The sequence below is a fragment of the Gossypium hirsutum genome, chromosome D03 (genome assembly GCF_007990345.1).
Source record: "Gossypium hirsutum isolate 1008001.06 chromosome D03, Gossypium_hirsutum_v2.1, whole genome shotgun sequence".
Lineage (NCBI taxonomy): Eukaryota > Viridiplantae > Streptophyta > Magnoliopsida > Malvales > Malvaceae > Gossypium > Gossypium hirsutum.
In genome coordinates this window covers 49,434,590-49,453,554 of record NC_053439.1, presented here as the reverse complement: position 1 = coordinate 49,453,554, position 18,965 = coordinate 49,434,590, and the positions used below count along the sequence as shown (strand labels likewise).

Genomic DNA, 18,965 nt, shown 5'->3' with positions numbered 1-18,965 from the left:
AATCTCTGCGATATTGATGGAATCAAAGTTAGAAGAAGCAGAATGGGTTCGAGCTCGATATGATCAGTTGAACCTCATTGAAGAAAAACGTCTAAGGGCAATTTGTCATGGGCAAATGTACCAAAAGAGAATGATCGCAGCCCATGACAAGAAGGTACGACCAAGAGAGTTCCATGAAGGAGAACTCGTTCTAAGAAAGATTCTCCCAATACAAAAAGACCTACGAGGAAAATGGGCACCAAATTGGGAAGGACCATACGTTGTAAAAAAGGCATTCTCAGGAGGAGCTTTAATCCTTACCGAGATGGATGGGAAGGAGTTACCGAATTCGGTGAATTCAGATGTGGTGAAGAAATATTATGCTTAAGATGAAAACCCGAAAAGGGCATCTTAAAAAAAAAAGGATCAGGGCGAAAACCCGAAAAGGGCGTCTTGATTAGTACAAAAAGATTAGGATGAAAACCCGAGAGGGCGTCCTAATGAAACAAACCTGGCGGTCGAACGGTAGGTCAAGTAGTGAGACTACAGTATTTGAAGCACTTCTGAAAGCTCAAAATTTTCTACGCAAGAAGCCATGCTCGAAAAGATTATTGATTGAGGAACGTGGAAGAGTTCATGTGTTGAATATCTAGAGCATTTGTATCCGTTGTATACGACCTTTTCTTTCTTTTGACATTTTTACTCTCCTTGGTTAACTTTCTTTGTTTGCCACATTTGAAATAAAGGAATATGAGATATCCTTTTTGTCCCTACCTGACCATTCTCATGTATCTCATTATGTGTTTATTTAATGATAAATAGTGAAATGACATGCTCTAAACAAAAGAAATGTCAAGCATTACCCGGATAAGAATTTGATAAGTGCAAGATCTTCAAAGCAAGAACAAAGTTTAACCAAGGGCAAAAGGGTGATATCTGAGAAACGTCGATTACTCGTAAAGCTCGAAGACAGGTATGAGGCCTGAAGAGAAGGTCGAGAATCAAAGCAATGAACGCAGATCCTCAACAATCGTGGCTAAATGGACATACGACAAACATGCTTAAGGAGCACCGCATAATCATGTAGGCATAAAAGCATTTAAGACAAACATGTGCATATAATGATACATGGCATATACAGGTACTCCAACAGAGCAAGAAATCTTGAATGAGAGTCGCACTGAATCAAAGGAAAAGATACCCGAGTTCTACCAAAAGACTGGTTTTGGGTATTTTTAATGTTTAATGTTCATGCTTTCCAAGGAAAATCAACTCATATCACGAGAGGTGAGTTGAGCCTTTTAATTTCTGTTTTTCAAAAATCAACTCATATTGCGAGAAGTGAGTTGAGCCTAGGGGCACGCCAAGGTATTTTTAGTTTATGTTTTAAATTGACTCATATTGCGAGAGGTGAGTTAAGCCTTTTAATTTATGTTTTTCAAAATCAATTCATATTGCTAGAGGTGAGTTGAGCCTCAGGACACGCTGAGGTAATTTTAATTTCTGTTGTTAAAAAAAATCAACTCATATTGCGAGAAATGAGTTGAGCCTCAAGACACGTTGAGGTATTTTCAATTTCTGTTTTCAAAATTCAACTCATATTGCGAGAAATGAGTTGAGCCTCAAGACACGTTGAGGTAATTTCAATTTCTGCTTTTCAAAATTCAACTCATATTGCGAGAAATGAGTTGAGCCTCAAGACACGTTGAGGTAATTTCAATTTCTGTTTTCAAAATTCAACTCATATTGCGAGAAATGAGTTGAGCCTCAAGACACGTTGAGGTAATTTCAATTTCTGTTTTCAAAATTCAACTCATATTGCGAGAAATGAGTTGAGCCTCAAGACACGTTGAGGTATTTTCAATTTCTGTTTTCAAAATTCAACTCATATTACGAGAAATGAGTTGAGCCTCAGGACACGCTGAGGTAATTTTAATTTCTGTTGTTAAAAAAAAAATCAACTCATATTGCGAGAAATGAGTTGAGCCTCAGGACACGCTGAGGTAATTTCAATTTCTGTTTTCAAAATTCAACTTATATTGCGAGAAATGAGTTGAGCCTCAGGACACGCTGAGGTATTTTCAATTTCTGCTTTTCAAAATTCAACTCATATTGCGAGAAATGAGTTGAGCCTCAAGACACGTTGAGGTAATTTCAATTTCTGTTTCAAAATTCAACTCATATTGCGAGAAATGAGTTGAGCCTCAAGACACGTTGAGGTAATTTCAATTTCTGTTTTGAAAATTCAACTCATATTGCGAGAAATGAGTTGAGCCTCAAGACACGTTGAGGTATTTTCAATTTCTGTTTCAAAATTCAACTCATATTGCGAGAAATGAGTTGAGCCTCAAGACACGTTGAGGTAATTTCAATTTCTGCTTTTCAAAATTCAACTCATATTGCGAGAAATGAGTTGAGCCTCAAGACACGTTGAGGTAATTTCAATTTCTGTTTTCAAAATTCAACTCATATTGCGAGAAATGAGTTGAGCCTCAAGACACGTTGAGGTAATTTCAATTTCTGTTTTCAAAATTCAACTCATATTGCGAGAAATGAGTTGAGCCTCAAGACACGTTGAGGTATTTTCAATTTCTGTTTTCAAAATTCAACTCATATTGCGAGAAATGAGTTGAGCCTCAGGACACGCTGAGGTAATTTTAATTTCTGTTGTTAAAAAAAATCAACTCATATTGCGAGAAATGAGTTGAGCCTCAGGACACGCTGAGGTAATTTCAATTTCTGTTTTCAAAATTCAACTTATATTGCGAGAAATGAGTTGAGCCTCAGGACACGCTGAGGTATTTTCAATTTCTGCTTTTCAAAATTCAACTCATATTGCGAGAAATGAGTTGAGCCTCAAATACACGTTGAGGTAATTTCAATTTCTGTTTTCAAAATTCAACTCATATTGCGAGAAATGAGTTGAGCCTCAAGACACGTTGAGGTATTTTCAATTTCTGTTTCCAAAATTCAACTCATATTGCGAGAAATGAGTTGAGCCTCAAGACACGTTGAGGTAATTTCAATTTCCGTTTTCAAAATTCAACTCATATTGCGAGAAATGAGTTGAGCCTCAAGACACGTTGAGGTAATTTCAATTTCTGTTTTCAAAATTCAACTCATATTGCGAGAAATGAGTTGAGCCTCAAGACACATTGAGGTATTTTTAGTTTATGTTTTAAATTGACTCATATTGCGAGAGGTGAGTTAAGCCTTTTAATTTTTGTTTTTCAAAATCAACTCATATTGCGAGAAATGAGTTGAGCCTCAAGACACGTTGAGGTAATTTCAATTTCTGTTTTCAAAATTCAACTCATATTGCGAGAAATGAGTTGAGCCTCAAGACACGTTGAGGTATTTTCAATTTCTGCTTCTCAAAATTCAACTCATATTGCGAGAAATGAGTTGAGCCTCAAGACACGTTGAGGTAATTTCAATCTTTGTTTTCAAAATTCAACTCATATTGCGAGAGGTGAGTTGAGCCTTTTAATTTCTGTTTTTCAAAAAATCAACCCATATTGCGAGAGGTGAGTTGAGCCTTTTGCAAATTCTGTTTTCAAAAATCAACTCATATTGCGAGAAGTGAGTTGAGCCTTGGCTCACGTGCTGAGCTATTTTCAATTTTTATTTTTAATGTCTAGTTTTAAAGAGTCAATTCATATTGCGAGAAATGAGTTGAGCTCAGGATCACATGCCGAGTAAAGAATAAAGATTGGACAATTGAACAAAATTTAGTGCTTTTAAGTCTTTGCACTATCCTTGTTTCACAATGATGAGCAAAGAGGGGCAGTTGTAAGCACTAAATTTTTGTCCGACTAGAATTTGTGTTTAATTTTCAAAATTTCAAAAAAAAAATTTAAAAAAATAAAAATTGCATTTTGACCCCTAAACTTTTCCTAAATTTCATTTTGACCCTTAAACTTTCTTTAAATTTCACTTAGACCCCTAAACTTTCATTAAATTTCATTTTAATCCTAAATTTTCTAAAAATTACATTTAGCCCCAGAAGTTTTGCTGCATTTGTGATTTGGTCCTTCAGACAGGTTACGTGATTTGGGGCACTCACTTCCCAGATTTTCAGGCCACAAACATGGGTGGCTGCTCCTTCCCCACTTGCTACCTGCAAAAAAGAAGCAAAACCAACTATAAAAAGGAGTTTAAACTCCAAAAATCAAGAACCCCCATGAATCAAAAAAAAAAGAGAGAAGAAAGTTTCGAAAAAAGAAAAAGGAAGGAAAAGAGAAGAGAGAAGGAAGAGAGGAGGGGAAGAGGAGAGCCCAACCACAACCACCGAGGGCGAAGGAGATCGACGCAAGTGGCAGCGGCGGTGAAAGAGGCTAGAGCCGAAAGAGGGAAGGAAGAAGAAGAGAAGAAAGAAAAAAAAGAGAAAAAAGGGGAAAGAAAAAAAATAAAAAAATAATATATCGGGTCGACCCGACCCGGATTCAACCCGCGAACCGACCCAACAGGCCCAGCAGTAGCAGGCCAGCCCAAAAAAAAAACAAAGCAAAAAAAAAGCAGCAAAAAAGAAGAAGAAAGAAGCAGAAAAAAAGAATAAGAAAGAAGCAGCCCACTTTGTGCAGCCCAGTAGCGCAGCAGGCCACTGCCCAGCCCAACAGCAGCTGACCCAGCAGACCAGCAGTAGATTCGGCCCAGCAGACTGTCCAGCAGGCCTAGGCCCAACGCCCAGCAAAAAAAAATAAGGAAAAAAAAGAAAAAGAAAAAAGGAAAAGGGGGCTTTTGGTAATTTCTCATTTTTTTTTAAATTTAGTCCATTTATTTAAATATTATATTATTTCAATTAAATTAGCATTTTTTTAGATAGTTTTTAGAAATATTGTTACATTTATTTTACTTGTATTTTAAAAATAAAAAATATTTAATGCATAAGACAACAAACCGATTTAATTTTAAATCATCGAATTCATTGCTATGTTGGGTGAATATCGATGGCTTATGTTAAATACGGGACGCCCTTCTAAAAAATCGAAAATATTCAAAATTCCTCGTATTTTAATAAAAATTCTCGTGTTTTATTAGGATCCCGATTAAAGATTAAATTGAATTGATTTAACACTAATTCGATGGTTTCATCGCCATATCGGGGTGAATATCATCGACTCGTGTTAAATACGGTATTTTTTAAAGAAAAAAAATCGTGTTTCAAAAATTTTCATGTCTTCAAAATTTCACGTGTTTCAAAATAATAATAATAAAATTTCCCGTGTTTCGAAAAAAATACATTCGTGTTTCTTTCTAAAAAAATCGTGTTTTCAAAAATTTCCGTGTTTCAAAAATTCGTGTTTTCGTGTTTTCAAAAAAAATCTCGTGTTTAAAAAAAATAAAAATAATAAAAAAAATAAAAAAAATAAAAAAAATTCTCGTGAATATTTTGGTATTATTGTGTTTTCAAAAAAATTCAGTATTCGACAAATTTAGTGTTTTCGTGTTTTCAAAAATTTTCGTGTTTTCAAAAATCTTTGTGTTTTCAAAAATTCTGGCGTTTCAAAAATTTTCGTGTTTAAAAAAAAATTACGTGTTTTCACAAATTTTCGTGTTTCACAAATTCTCGTGTTTTCAAAAACTCCAGTGTTTCAAAGTTTCCATGTTTTCAAAAATTCTCGCGTTTAAAAAAAATTCGTGTTTCAAAATATTCTCGCATTTCAATTTTTGTTTTTTAAATCGTGTTTCAAAAAATGTCGTGTTTTAAAAATTTTCGTGTTTCTAAAATTTCCCTGTTTTAAAAATTCCCGTGTTTCAGAAAAAAATGTCGTGTTTTAAGAAAATTTCGTTTTTTCTAAAAATTTTCGTGTTTCTAAAATTTTCGTGTTTACAAATTCTCGTGTTTTCAAAAATTCTCGTATTTTAAAAAAAACTTTCGTTTTAAAAAAAGAAATACTGCGCTTCAAAATTCTCGTGTTTTTTTTTTAAAAAAAAGGGGTTCTCGTATTTCAATCGGATCACGACTAAATATTAAATGGAACTCGTATTTTTGAAAATTAAGACAACATGCGTTTAACGAGATACCAATTTTGGGCGTCGCGAGGATGCTAATACCTTCCTCGCGCGTAACCGACTCCCGAACCCTAATTTTCTCTGGATTTTTACGTGGACCTAAAATTACCTCTTTTTTAGAAAAGTTTAAAAATAAATTTTTCTTCTAAAAAGAGAATTTTGTAGGTGTCCGATCACACCTAGAAAAAAGATCGGTGGCGACTCCTTTTTCAAATAAAATCGAGATTCAGTTTTCAAATTTACAAAATTACATCGACTAGCGCCCGTACCTGAAATTTTTAGGTCGCTACATTGGTGGTGTAGGTAGAGATGGTGGTGAAGGTGATGTTACCAGTGGAGATGTTGTTAGAGGTGAGTTTGTTAGTGGCAAAAGAGATGAGTTTCTTGGAGGTGGAGGTGTCACGAGTCTTTTGGAGGTGGATATGGTGATGTAGGTGATATTACGGGTGGAGGTGAGTTTTTTGGACATGGAGGAGAGTTTCTTACCGGTGAAGGTGGTCGTTGATCCTTTGGAGGTGGAGGTAGAGGTGGACATGGGGGTGACATTATAGCTAAAGATGTTGGTGGATGTGAGTTTGTTAACAGTGGATGAGGCAAGATGCTTAATTGCTACAAGAAAATAGTCATCTAAAATAGGAAAATTCTAGGTTGACCAAGCAAATAGAAGATAAAGAATCTTGGCTCATTGAAGAACTTGACAACCTGGTGAAGACACAAAAGGAGCTTGTAACAACCAAGCTTATGCTTCCAAAGTTAAAAACCAGTAGTAGTAAGCTAGATGAAATCCTCATTGCAGGAAAGAGAGATCCAGGCAAATGAGACATTGGCTATTGACAAAGGAAAGACTATGTGAAGGCATCAAATCATGGAAAGTCAGGTGAGTGTTCCAGCAAGCCTATGTTAATTAAAATTTCCAAAAAGGTATTGACTCCTTATAGAGTGATTTTCTATTATTGTGGTTCCCTAGACATATCAAACCATGATGTTTCAAGATGTTGCATGATCTGAGATGGAGATGCGTAGTGCTAGCAAAAGTGCCCACTTCTCATGGAACATTGCCTGTGAAGAAACAAAAACATGTTTGAAGAAATGAGTCAAAGTGTTTGCTTGTTGCACATCGATCACTGAAGTCAACCATGGATGATGTTTGGTATTTCAATAGTGACTGCTCATGGCACATCACAAGTAATCAAACCTACTTATATAAGTTTGAAGATTGTCAGTATGGAAAAGTTATTTTTGGAGATGGTAAGAAGGGACACATTATTGGAAAATGTACTTTCAATGTTCTTGAGATGCCTAGACTAAAGAATGTGCTTCTTGTAGAGGTTCTAAAAGCTAACTTGACGAGTATAGTCAACTGGGTAACTAAGGGATCCTTGTCAACTTTACCAAAGACAGGTGTCTAGTGTAACACCTCTAACCAATTTATATCATAAACACCACATCAAATTGAGATTAGATCATAATCTAATATATATCATGTTCTTTCATACTCATTAGCCGATTCTTTTTCTTTTCTTTTTTTTTAGTAAAAGCTTACAAGATATTTACTATGTTTTAAACTTACTAATATAAACTAATTCATAAATTAATCATGACATAACCAATCAAGACATATAATCAAGTTACCAATCATATTAATTATCATCTATACCAAATAGACTTATACCATGGTCAAATCATTTCAAATCATTGAAACCAAACACATTGAACATTCAACCGAGAACATATAAAACTAAGCTTAAACATAATGATCAAGCCATCTTTTTGTTTTTTACTAAACCGAATTTAAGCATGGAAATTAGGCCATTTTCGCATGGCCATTTATATACATAACCCAAAATCAAACATTTCAGTTATGCTATACATGCCATAAAATTTAATTCAATTTCAACAAAATACCGAAAGGAGTCGATAGTGTGATAGCTTTCTCTGACGATCCCCAAGCTCATAACCAACTTTCAAAATCTATAAAACAAAGAATAATCATACACACAATAAGCTTTCACAGCTTAGTAAGTCATAAGCAACATTAATTATATGAACATTCAAACTAAATCAAATAGCCAAATCAACCCAAACCTTAATTAAATATGCATATATCACACTCACAAGTTTATATGTTACCAAAAATGTATAGCTAAATGCACAATTACGCATAAACATATATAATTATCATTTTTAAATATTACAACTATATCAATAGGCTGAAACACTTATGTTCAATTGTGATAACACATAATTTATTTCTCACATAGCTTTAATTCATCAATTCAAGTATACAACTTACCTTAATTTCATAACATAGTATGAATACATACCTGAAACATTTAATTCGATTTCAGATTCTGTCTTTATATCACATTGCCCGTTGAACTATTCAGAATTAATATAGATACTCGGATAACTCGTAAAGATCGTACAATGCCTACGTCCCAGATGAGGTCTTGCATGTAATCAAATATCGATGCCACTGTCCCAGACAGGGTCTTATACGCAAATCATATATGATGCCAATGTCCCAGACATGGTTTTACACGTAAATCATATACGATGCCAATGTCCAAACATGGTCTTACACGTAAATCTGAAATCAATGCCATCGTCCCAGACGTGGTCTTTCTCAATATTATATATCAAAATTCCTATGATTCATTAGGGCTTTTGAATGTCACAATTAAATCAAATTAAGCTCGAAACAGGTCATTCCATGTGTAGTTAAAATTCGGCAACAACAACTCATCAATTATACAGGGCATTTAATTTATAAATTCATACTCAATATATATATTATTTCAGATAGTGTAAAATCATAAACAATGCAAGTCCCTAAATTAGCCTAATAGCATCACATTCGGACAATGTTGTTAGCCCAAAACGGATAGATTAATTAACACCAAATGGCAACATAATCACATCTAAATTTGACTGAAAAATCAATAAATTCGGACAGCTATTTTTATTAAATAAATGGCATAAATGGTAGTGCATTGCATAGTGAATTTAACACAATCAGGCAACTTTAATTTAAGCTCCCTATCATTTAATTAGTGTATATAACATGTACAGACATTGCATTTATAGCTTGTTTCAATCAGCTTTAAAAAATGCATTAAATGTTGAAATTTATAGCATTCAGACAACAATTCTCATTTTTGCACAAGGTTAACTTTTATAAATTAATATATTTTTTTTCCTTATTTACAACAGCAGTAGACCAATTACACTAAAATTTGCTGCACATTCAATACAACAATTGCATGCTGAAGTAATAATCATTCATGCAGTAGATTTCAACAGCTCTTGTTTATTTATTCATTAAAAATTTTTCTTTTTCACTTCTAACTGCAGTATTTTGATAATATATATAACATGTATATTGAGCTACTAAATTCTGCTTAGTAGTATTTATATTCAAACATTATTTGCATGTAATAAATATATTTTAAACATAAAAATTTTACAAAATTTTCTTCGAAGAACTTACCTCGGACGAAGATGAACGAATCGGAAGACTATTCGACAACTTTTGATGTCCCTCGTTCCAAATTTGATTTCCTCTTTTCTTGATCTAAATCAATACAAATTTAACTCTTTTATTTACTAAAACATTCAATTCAATCCACATACTCATATTTAGGGAATTTTACAAATTAGCCCTTACATTTTCACATTTTGATATTTAAGTCCCTAATTCACAAAATTACAAAATACACATATCATTTTACACATGCCAGGCCGATTGTTTATACTCTTCATATATTCCCATATGTTTCATTTGTTTCACATTTTAATCCCTCTATTTCATTTTCACATTCTAAGCCAAAATACTCAATTTCACAAAAAGTCCAAACACAAAACATATTAATCTCATACCAAGCTTTCATAACTCATCAATTAACATCATTAAACCCACAAAATCATCAATGGAAAAACTCAAAAATCATCATCAAATTCTGAAATTGAGGCATGGGCTGAAGAGAACACATTGCAACGATCACAAAAACGTAGAAATTATAAAAAATCGAGCAAACTACATACCTAAATCAAAGCTTCAAAATGTGCCGAACCTAAACAACAACCATGGCTTCTTTTCTTCTCAACATTCGGCCATGCAAGAGATGAAATACTCCACTAACCTTTTAATTTGTTTTATTTATGTCATATTATTACATCATTTACAATTTTAACCTTAGTGATTTAATTTACAAAACACATAATGGTTGTCCTTTGCCGTCCATAAGCTTTAATAGTGGCCTAATCTCCCTTTAAGGACTTAACAATTAATTAACCATGCCACTTTCACATTTTAAGCGATATAGCCATTTTTATAAATTAAGCACACAAATGGATAAATTAAATCATGAAATTTTCACACATGTTAATTCATATACTATAAGCACGAAAAATAATATTAAAATCGGACTTGTGGTCCCGAAACCACTGTTCGACTAGGGTCTAAACCGGGCTGTTACATCTACTATCATCCAAGTCAAGGGAGAATATCATGGAAGGGGCTCGTACATTTGACTACTGGTACAGGGTGGTCCAATCTGTCAAATGCAATAGTGCAAGTGTTTCAGATTTAGAATTATGGCACGAGAAGTTTGGCCATATTGACTATGAAGGACTTTAAAAACCATTTTGATATGAAGCTATATATTAAATGGATTCTTAAGCTTAGTAACACCATCCTTAAGGAGTGTGGTAACTGCTGAAACGGCAAACAGTACAAGGAGAAGCATCAGAGACTGCCCACATCCAAACCTTAGGGAAAAGTTTAATAAAGTGGATTGGAAACTTTTTTAAGCAAGTAAATAGGTTTCTTTTAGGCTAATTAAATTTTTACTGTTCAGCCTGACTTATATTAGCCATTGCTTTACAATTAACTATTCTCACCTAACCTTCTCCGTCTCAAAACGATTAACTTTTTCTTTACAATTCTATGTACGTAAACGATATAAAGCTTCATGCACGGGCCAAATGATATTATCATTTGCAACTACAGGTCTACTTACTAGCCATTTTAACCCATTCCTTCAATAACAGAATGTGCAAATATAAAATTATTAACTAAGGTATGTAAAATGAAACACGAGGGGTTTTGATCCTCAAAACATAGTAAAATTGCAGTTTAATTTCTCTATAAATTACAAAAATAAATGGTGAAATTTTACATTATCTTGCAAATTTTATTATTTAATTAAAAGCTTAAATATATATAGCCACATTTCAAGCCTGTCCAGTATTTTTCTTTTCCCGGAAGGCCTAAATCCGACCAGATAGTAAGAATTTAATAAATGTTGTACTTTTTGGCCATTTTCATTTACTCTTTTGGGTCCAACAACACATTCAGAAACTCTTAATTATTCTTACATGATTTTTTATCATTAAAGGAAATGATGATAAACATCGGATCTCTCATTGTGTATTTCCTACTTTTAGTTGACTTTTTTCTTCGTAATTATTTTGGATCCTGATTAAATATAAAGCCAAATAAGGTTAACTTTTTAAACCGGATAAAACTATTTCGATTTTTTTTTTCAAACGCAAAATTTTACTTAAAAAACATCAGATTTTACGGAATTTCCATTAGGAGCACATCATGATTCTTCAGTTAGCTAAACCTTGAATTATGATGATGATGATGCTGATATCCTATTTAAGCTCACGCTTGACAGCCCAACCCCTTTCCCTCATCCCATGACCCACAACCCACCAGCTTCATAATTTTGTCATCCCATTAATAAGTATCTTAGCTACCCTTTCATTTCATTTGGAGCGTGTGCAACACTGCAAATCCATTTGCCTTTGATTATATTGTTGAGCATAAAAAATCGACTTAACTGATAATGTCAATATATTAATCAATTAATTGATTGATTTAATTAAACTAATTTAATATAAATCAGTTTGGTTTGTTATGTTAGTTAAATTGACTTTTTTAAGTTTTTGTTTTTTTTTCCTTTTTCCAATTTGTATGAGAAATAAAATAATAATAACAATCGATTTGAGTTTTGATTAAAAAATTAAAAATATTTCTATAGTTATACTTTATAAGTTCATCTCATGTACAAGTAACCTTGCAAGTAGAGACATTTGAGAGCCTAATATCTCGCGAGCCTAATCCATCGAGACCGCTTACTTGATATGAACACATCTATCATTCACATATCACATATATTTATTCCCAAGCATGACAACATAAACATTAAAATCTGCTCAGGAAATATACAATTAGATTAAGTTGCAAAGAGTCAATATAAGGACAACAAGTAGCATTTTATGAACTATCAAAGATAACCCCTTCAAGTTCACCCAACTCTCTCCTACTATCATCCTCTCTCTCTCTCATTTTCTCTCAACATTTACATTTTGATGCTTTAAGTCACTTAGGACTCTTTGCTCTTTGGGTGAACCATCATAAATTACTATAATTCTTTTATTGTATCAACAAATATATATTAAAAGTCATTTGAATCGATGTTATAAAAAATTATGAATAATAACTAGTTCAACTTATTTTAATTATTTATAAAATTAAATTAATCATCACCAAATTGATTGAAAATTAACGATTAAATTAATTAAATTAGTTTCAACCTTTGCTCAAGCCTGCTAGACAACATTGTTCCCCACAGTCTTTTAATTGACTATCAAATGTGGGCATTTCTCCCTCCAAAACTCCACACAATCACACTTGGTTACCCTTTATTGCTCTTGGATTTATATGATGAGTAGCTGAATAAGTGTGTGGTTGTCAATGTTCATATGTTAGGCAAATTTTAAATATATACCCAAAGAATTGGACCCATCATTTTTTTGTTATTATTTGATGCTTTCATATCATCAAGCATATGAATGGTCAATCTGACTTGTGAAATTTTATTTGAACACACATGCTTTTATTGCTCTCTTTTTCATTTTCTGGAAGTTTCAAAAATGCTACATATAGTGGCCTATGAATCACCTAATAATTGTCAGTGAACTTACATTTTAATAGTACATTCTTTCATATATAGGTAAATATAGGTCCAATTTAATAGCATAATTAGTTGTTGTCAAGGTCAAGTGGTCAACTGAGAATTCAGTTAACTATATTTGACTATTAATAGATTTACATTCAGCCGAATGTCTAATAACAATTTGAATCAAACTAATACGGGTTAAATGCTAAATTTCAACCTGTACAGGGACTAAAACTAGAATTATGATTAGAATTATAACTTCAATTATGGAAAAGTTGGTTTACACAGTTAAGACTAAGATGCCTTGAATCACATAGAATAGTATTTGATTCCAAAACCCCAAACCCTAATAGCAAGCTTCATGATAAAGCATGGAAGATGCCCCCTTAGGGACATTATGATGGTTACAATCATCACAATTTATTCCAATTCATATCAAAATCAACTTAATTATCAAGAAATTTCGCTCACATGATCAATGGAAAATTATGTCTTCTCAACTCAGGCGATGAATTGATTACTACTATATAATAATAATAATATTCCGAATAAATTGCTGAAAACTTGGAAGCTTTCGCTTCCATTTTACTTGTACAGTGTTTCCCTGCAACGATATTTTGCTTCTTACAACTGGAAATCTTGCACTGAATTTTCAGCAGCTACGTTGGACTTATTACAGCAGTAAGAAGTGAAACTTCATATCAAGTTAAAACAAATCATCGAAATATGAAATTCATCTTTTTATTTTTAAAAAAATAAAAGTGTCTTAACCCAAAAATGTTTTTCCATCAATTAACAACATTTGGCTCTTTTTATTGTAATTAAAAGTGTTTTTTTATCCAAACGCATTTAGGTGTTTTTAACTTTAAAAATGATTAAAATATTCTTATTTATACTAACTATTTAAAAATATATAAACTATAAATTAATTTATTTTTTTATATATCATTAAATTAAATTTTATAAATACTTTATGCATCATTATATTAAATTATTTAAATACAATTTATCATTTTATTAAAATTTTAAATCTTATATATTATATTTATTCTAAAAATTATTTTATATATCATCAATTTTACAAATAAATTATATTAATTACTAAAAAAATTATATTTTATTTATAATTATATTAAATTATTTAAAAATCATATAACTTTACTAATTTTTTTTAGTTTCTCCTATCATATCTCAAAAAAGGATATTAACTTTCAACCGTTGTTTTTGATAGTAATGGAAAACACAAAAAAAACTAATAAATATATATTTTTCACAATAATTTTAATCATATTTTTCAAAAATATTGTAGAGAACGAGCTGTTTTTATTTCAGATTTCTGAATTCTAATATTGTAAATAGATGAAGCAAAATATATATAAAAAAAACTTATCTCTCTTTTAAAAATTTGATCTAAATTCTAAACGGGTTTTTTACAATAATATCATAAAAAAATAAAAATAACCAAAATATTATAATTTTTTTATTTACCAAAATATTATAATTATATTTATTATTTACCAAAATATATAAAAAAAACAAAAAAAATGCAAAAAGCTGAAAGGAGAGGGAAAGAAAGAAAGAAAGGAAGGAGAGGAAAGAAAGAAAAAGAAGGAAAGAAAAGGAGAGGAGAAGAGAAAAAAAAGGAAAGAAGAAGAAGAGGAAAGGAGAAGAAAAAAGAAAGAAAAAGAAGGAAAGAAAAGGAAAGGAGAAGAGAAAAAAAAAAGAAGAAGAGGGAAGGAAGGAAGGAAAAAAAAAGAAAAAAAAGTAATTTTTTTATAAATTTATTTTTTTGTAATATTTGTGTGTTAAAAATTTATGTTATGTACATTGTACGTATTTTATTATTTTATTTAGCATATATATTTTATGAAATATATTTAGAATGAAAAAATTAATGGTATGTACATTTTATGTTGATTAGGGATCTTTTTTTATGAAATTTACTTAGGAAGTTGAAATTAGTTATTTTAAGAAAATAGCATTAAAAGTAAAATAATAAAGAAATATGTTTAAGAAAACATAAAATACGAAAAGAAAAAATGGAAATTGTATATTCACCGAAAATAATAAAATGCGAAAAAAATGTGAAAAATGTACATGTAATAAATTTCAAACATAATAAATTGAAATAATGTAAAATTATAAAATTAAAAATTACGATATTTTTTAAAATAATAAAATGCGGATAAAAAAATACGAACAAATGGCCGAAGTAAGAGTGTATTAGTAAATTTTAAAAAAAAATCAGAAATAATTAATACAAATAATTGAAACAAAATGTACTGAAATAATATAAAATAATAAAATATAAAAATAATATATTTTTATTTAAAGTAATAAAAATCGGGAAAATAATAATACGAGCAAAGGGCAGGGAAAAGGGTTTTTTTCGGGTTTTTTACCAAAATATTACAAAAAAATAAAAAAATACCAAAATATTATAAATATTTTTTTATTTACCAAAATAATAGAGGGAAAAAAAAAGAAGGTGATGGAGGGGAATAAAAAAGCGGCACCAATGGAGAGGAATAAAAAGGCGGCACCAATATGTGGCTAATTGTCTTTTAATCCCTCCTTATTTATTATTTTCTTTTATTCCCCTTCAAGACACTAAATTAATAAATTTCAAACACTATGCACTGAAATAATGTAAAATTATAAAAGACTAAGTTTATGAGATTTTTTAAAATAATAAAATACGGAGAAAAAAATATGAACAAATGGCGGAAGTAAGAGTGTATTACTAACTTTTTTTAAAATTCAGAACTAATTGATACAAAATATTTCAAAGAAAATGTACTGAAATAATATAAAATAATAAAATACTAGAATAATATATTTTTATTTAAAATAATAAAAATCGAGAAAATAATACGAGCAAAGGGCAGGGGTAAGGGTTATTTTCTTACACCAAACTAATTTCAAACATTATGCACTGAAATAATGTAAAATTATAAAATTAGAAATTATGAAAATTTTTAAAGGAATAAAATGCGAAGAAAAAAATACGAATAAATGATCGAAGTAAGATTTTTTTACTAATTTTTTTTCAACTTGCAGGCATCGCAATGGTTGAATTGATTAGAAACGATGAACACATATCTGATGCGGCTAATAACGAGGTATGGTTTTTTATTTGTTAATCACGAGTTCTATTTATTTAAAAAGGATATACGCAGTATATACAAATAAATTATGTTATCGTAATATTTTTTCTGTAATTTAACACTATCAGAACTCGTTCCGAGTATTAAGGGGTCGTGTGAGTGTTTTAAAGAAAGCTCCGGATGCACGATTGATGGCGTACTTGGAGCTAGCCGGATTTGGGTCAGTAGCATTGATCCAATCCTCCGACTTGCGCTTTGATTTATTATTTGCGCTAGTGGAGCGGTGGCGCCCGAAGACCCACACTTTCCATTTTCCTTGCGGGGAGTGCACGGTTACCTTGGAGGATGTTGCATTGCAACTTGGGCTCCCAATTGACGGGAGTCTCGTAACGGGAGTATCTTCATTTACGGATCCGGCTGCACTTTGTTATCAGCTCCTAGGAGACTCGCCAGGGGACGGTGAGTCATATTTTTTTGGCATAAAATTTATATGGCTGAAAGCTAAAATTGGACAATTATCAGCGACCGCCACTGAAGGTGAGTGGATGCGCGTTGCTCGAGCGTACATCATGCATATGCTAGGGGCAGTACTCATGTCTGATGCAAACGACAGTGTGCATTTAATGTACTTGCCTCTGCTAGCTGATTTTTCCATTGGTAGGTCGTATAATTAGGGTTCCGCCGTCTTAGCATTGCTGTACCGAGAGCTTTGTCGACCTCCGAGTAGGTATACCCCCAGGACAACACCATCGAACCATCAATTTTAGGGGTTTAATGCACTTTTTGTATAAATTTAATATTTCTAATTTAATTTTTTCTTACTTTTGAAATTTTTTGTATAAATAGAAATTATTTTATTTATTCTTGGCATTAAAGCTGAATCCAATTATGAATGCCTCAATTTTTGATATAATTTTAAACGTTCCAAATGCGCACATGGTATTTTATAACTTAATTTGAATACAATTTGGATACAATTTAAGCGTAAGCATAAGCTGAATAATAAAAATTATTTCAAATCAATTATACTTTTTATAACAATATGCATAAAAATTTTACAGCATTGGGTCAATTCCGACCCGATCCGGACGACTGTCCAACATGAAAGTTTCGGTTAGGGCATTTATTTCGACTATGACCAATTAACCTGCATATTCCACAACGTTTTCCGTCTGATTTCTCCCTAATGTCCATCTCATTACGGATTTTGCTTGACCGCGGACGACCCCTTGGATTCCTCTGTAGCCCTCTGTCTAGGAGAAGCTTGAAAGTCATCGGCGGCACCTCCTACGTAGATTGGTCAGGTAGGACGGGGAACTCATTCTCCGAGACACGCAATGTGCGCTTCAACGTGTACACATCATTAACATATTGTTCAGCATCAAGGTTGACTTTAGCACACGCTGCCACGACATGCGCACAGGGATAATGAAGTGTTTCGAACCTCCTGCACTCGCACCGTCTATTCCGGAGATCAACTCCGTATGACCTAGTTGGTATACCAGGTCGACGACTGATGGTCTCAGTAACTCGAAAAGTTTCCAGTCATCGTGAATATATTTCCACGTTCATTGACCTCGCCAACCGATGGTTTACGACCGTTGCATCCCTGACATGTTCAACAAACACATGTCCCGCCTGAATCTGGTCGACTTGTTGCTGACCCATTCTTGGCATCAAAGTAGCCAGCCTGTAGAAAGTAGCAGAAAATACCGATGCAATCGAAAGATGATGTGTTTTCAACAAGATAGCGTTGATCCCCTCCACTAAGTTTGTGGTCATTTGACCATAACGAAAGCCCTCGTCAAAACTTTGAGCCCACTGCCACGGCTCTATTGTGCCCAACCATTGTCGGAAAGATGTGTTTGTCTGCCCCTCCATGTCACTCTCAAGTCAGATCATTATTTACCGGAAAATATGTGGTTCTAACTCGTACGTTGCATACGTATTAAGGAAAAATAAGTTCTAGTAAGTCGATAACATCAAACATTACAACTTATATTAAAAAGATAATGTTATCATTTACCCATTGCCACGACTTGTCTCTTCAAGTCTGCATTCTTATAATCTTTATGGAAGTTAGACGCAATGTGACGAATGCAGTAAACGGATCTCCACGGCACATCGAAACGCCTAATAGCTGCAATTAAACCCTTCCCTCTATCGGAGATGATGCAAATGTTATCGTTCCTAATAATATACCTCCGCAGATTTGTGAAGAAAAATTCCCAATACTCTATGTTCTCTTTATCTACGATAGCAAATGCTATCGGGAGTACGTTTCTGTTATCGTCTTGAGCAACTGCAACAAGTAGGATCTGTGTATATTTTCCATACAGCCAGGTCCCATCCACCTGCACAAATGGCTTGCAGTGGGGAAATGCCCGCACACATGGATCGAAAGTCCAGAACATCCGATGGCAAATCCTCTTTGCCGGCTGTAACTGGTCATTCGGGCCATAATATGGCCTTGTCTGCAACTCAATCACAGTCTTCGGTACGTACTCCCACATAGCAACTATCCAACCTTGATGCTTGTTATACGATGAATCGTAATCCCCATACAGTTGCTCCACCGCCATCTGTTTAGCTATCCATGCCTTCCGATATAAGACTCGATACTGGAATCGTGCTTGCATTTCGGCAATCAGTACCAAAACTTTAATGGTCGGCATGTCCTTCACCATTGGCATGATACACGTATAAATAGTTTTCGAATCAAGTTTTCCATGATCTTCTGTCATACGTGTTGATGTGTTTGTATGAGGACCAACAAATTTTCGTATCTCTCAAATCTGAAAACTTCTAATGAATGCAGCTTGTACCCGCCAATTGCAGCCTTCCGCTGCCTTCCAACACTCTCCAACATATATTGCCGGAGTAGACACGGAGA

The 18,965-nt window shown here is 32.8% G+C and overlaps 1 protein-coding gene and 1 long non-coding RNA gene across 2 annotated transcripts; one reads left to right on the top strand and one right to left on the bottom strand.

Annotated features, from left to right (window-relative positions):
* Positions 1 to 7,922: 7,922 nt before the first annotated feature.
* Positions 7,923 to 10,104, bottom strand: LOC121215577 (uncharacterized). The gene is made up of 3 exons (XR_005911497.1): positions 10,039 to 10,104; positions 9,485 to 9,568; positions 7,923 to 7,965 (listed from the first exon to the last, which is right to left on the bottom strand). It is a non-coding gene; the product is annotated as an uncharacterized lncRNA (long non-coding RNA).
* Positions 10,105 to 16,033: 5,929 nt separating this feature from the next.
* Positions 16,034 to 16,746, top strand: LOC107943073 (protein MAINTENANCE OF MERISTEMS-like). Its single transcript, XM_016876803.2, has 2 exons — positions 16,034 to 16,087; positions 16,201 to 16,746. The coding sequence occupies exons 1-2, from the start codon at positions 16,034 to 16,036 to the stop codon at positions 16,744 to 16,746; spliced, it is 600 nt and encodes a 199-aa protein (XP_016732292.2).
* Positions 16,747 to 18,965: the final 2,219 nt, after the last annotated feature.

What these genes read in the sequence shown, in the direction of transcription:
- LOC107943073 (XM_016876803.2), top strand. Translation starts at nt 16,034, where the DNA reads ATGGTTGAATTGATTAGAAACGATGAACACATATCTGATGCGGCTAAT. An exon ending in CTGATGCGGCTAATAACGAG is followed by an intron (nt 16,088 to 16,200) that starts GTATGGTTTTTT and finishes TAACACTATCAG; the next exon opens with AACTCGTTCCGAGTATTAAG.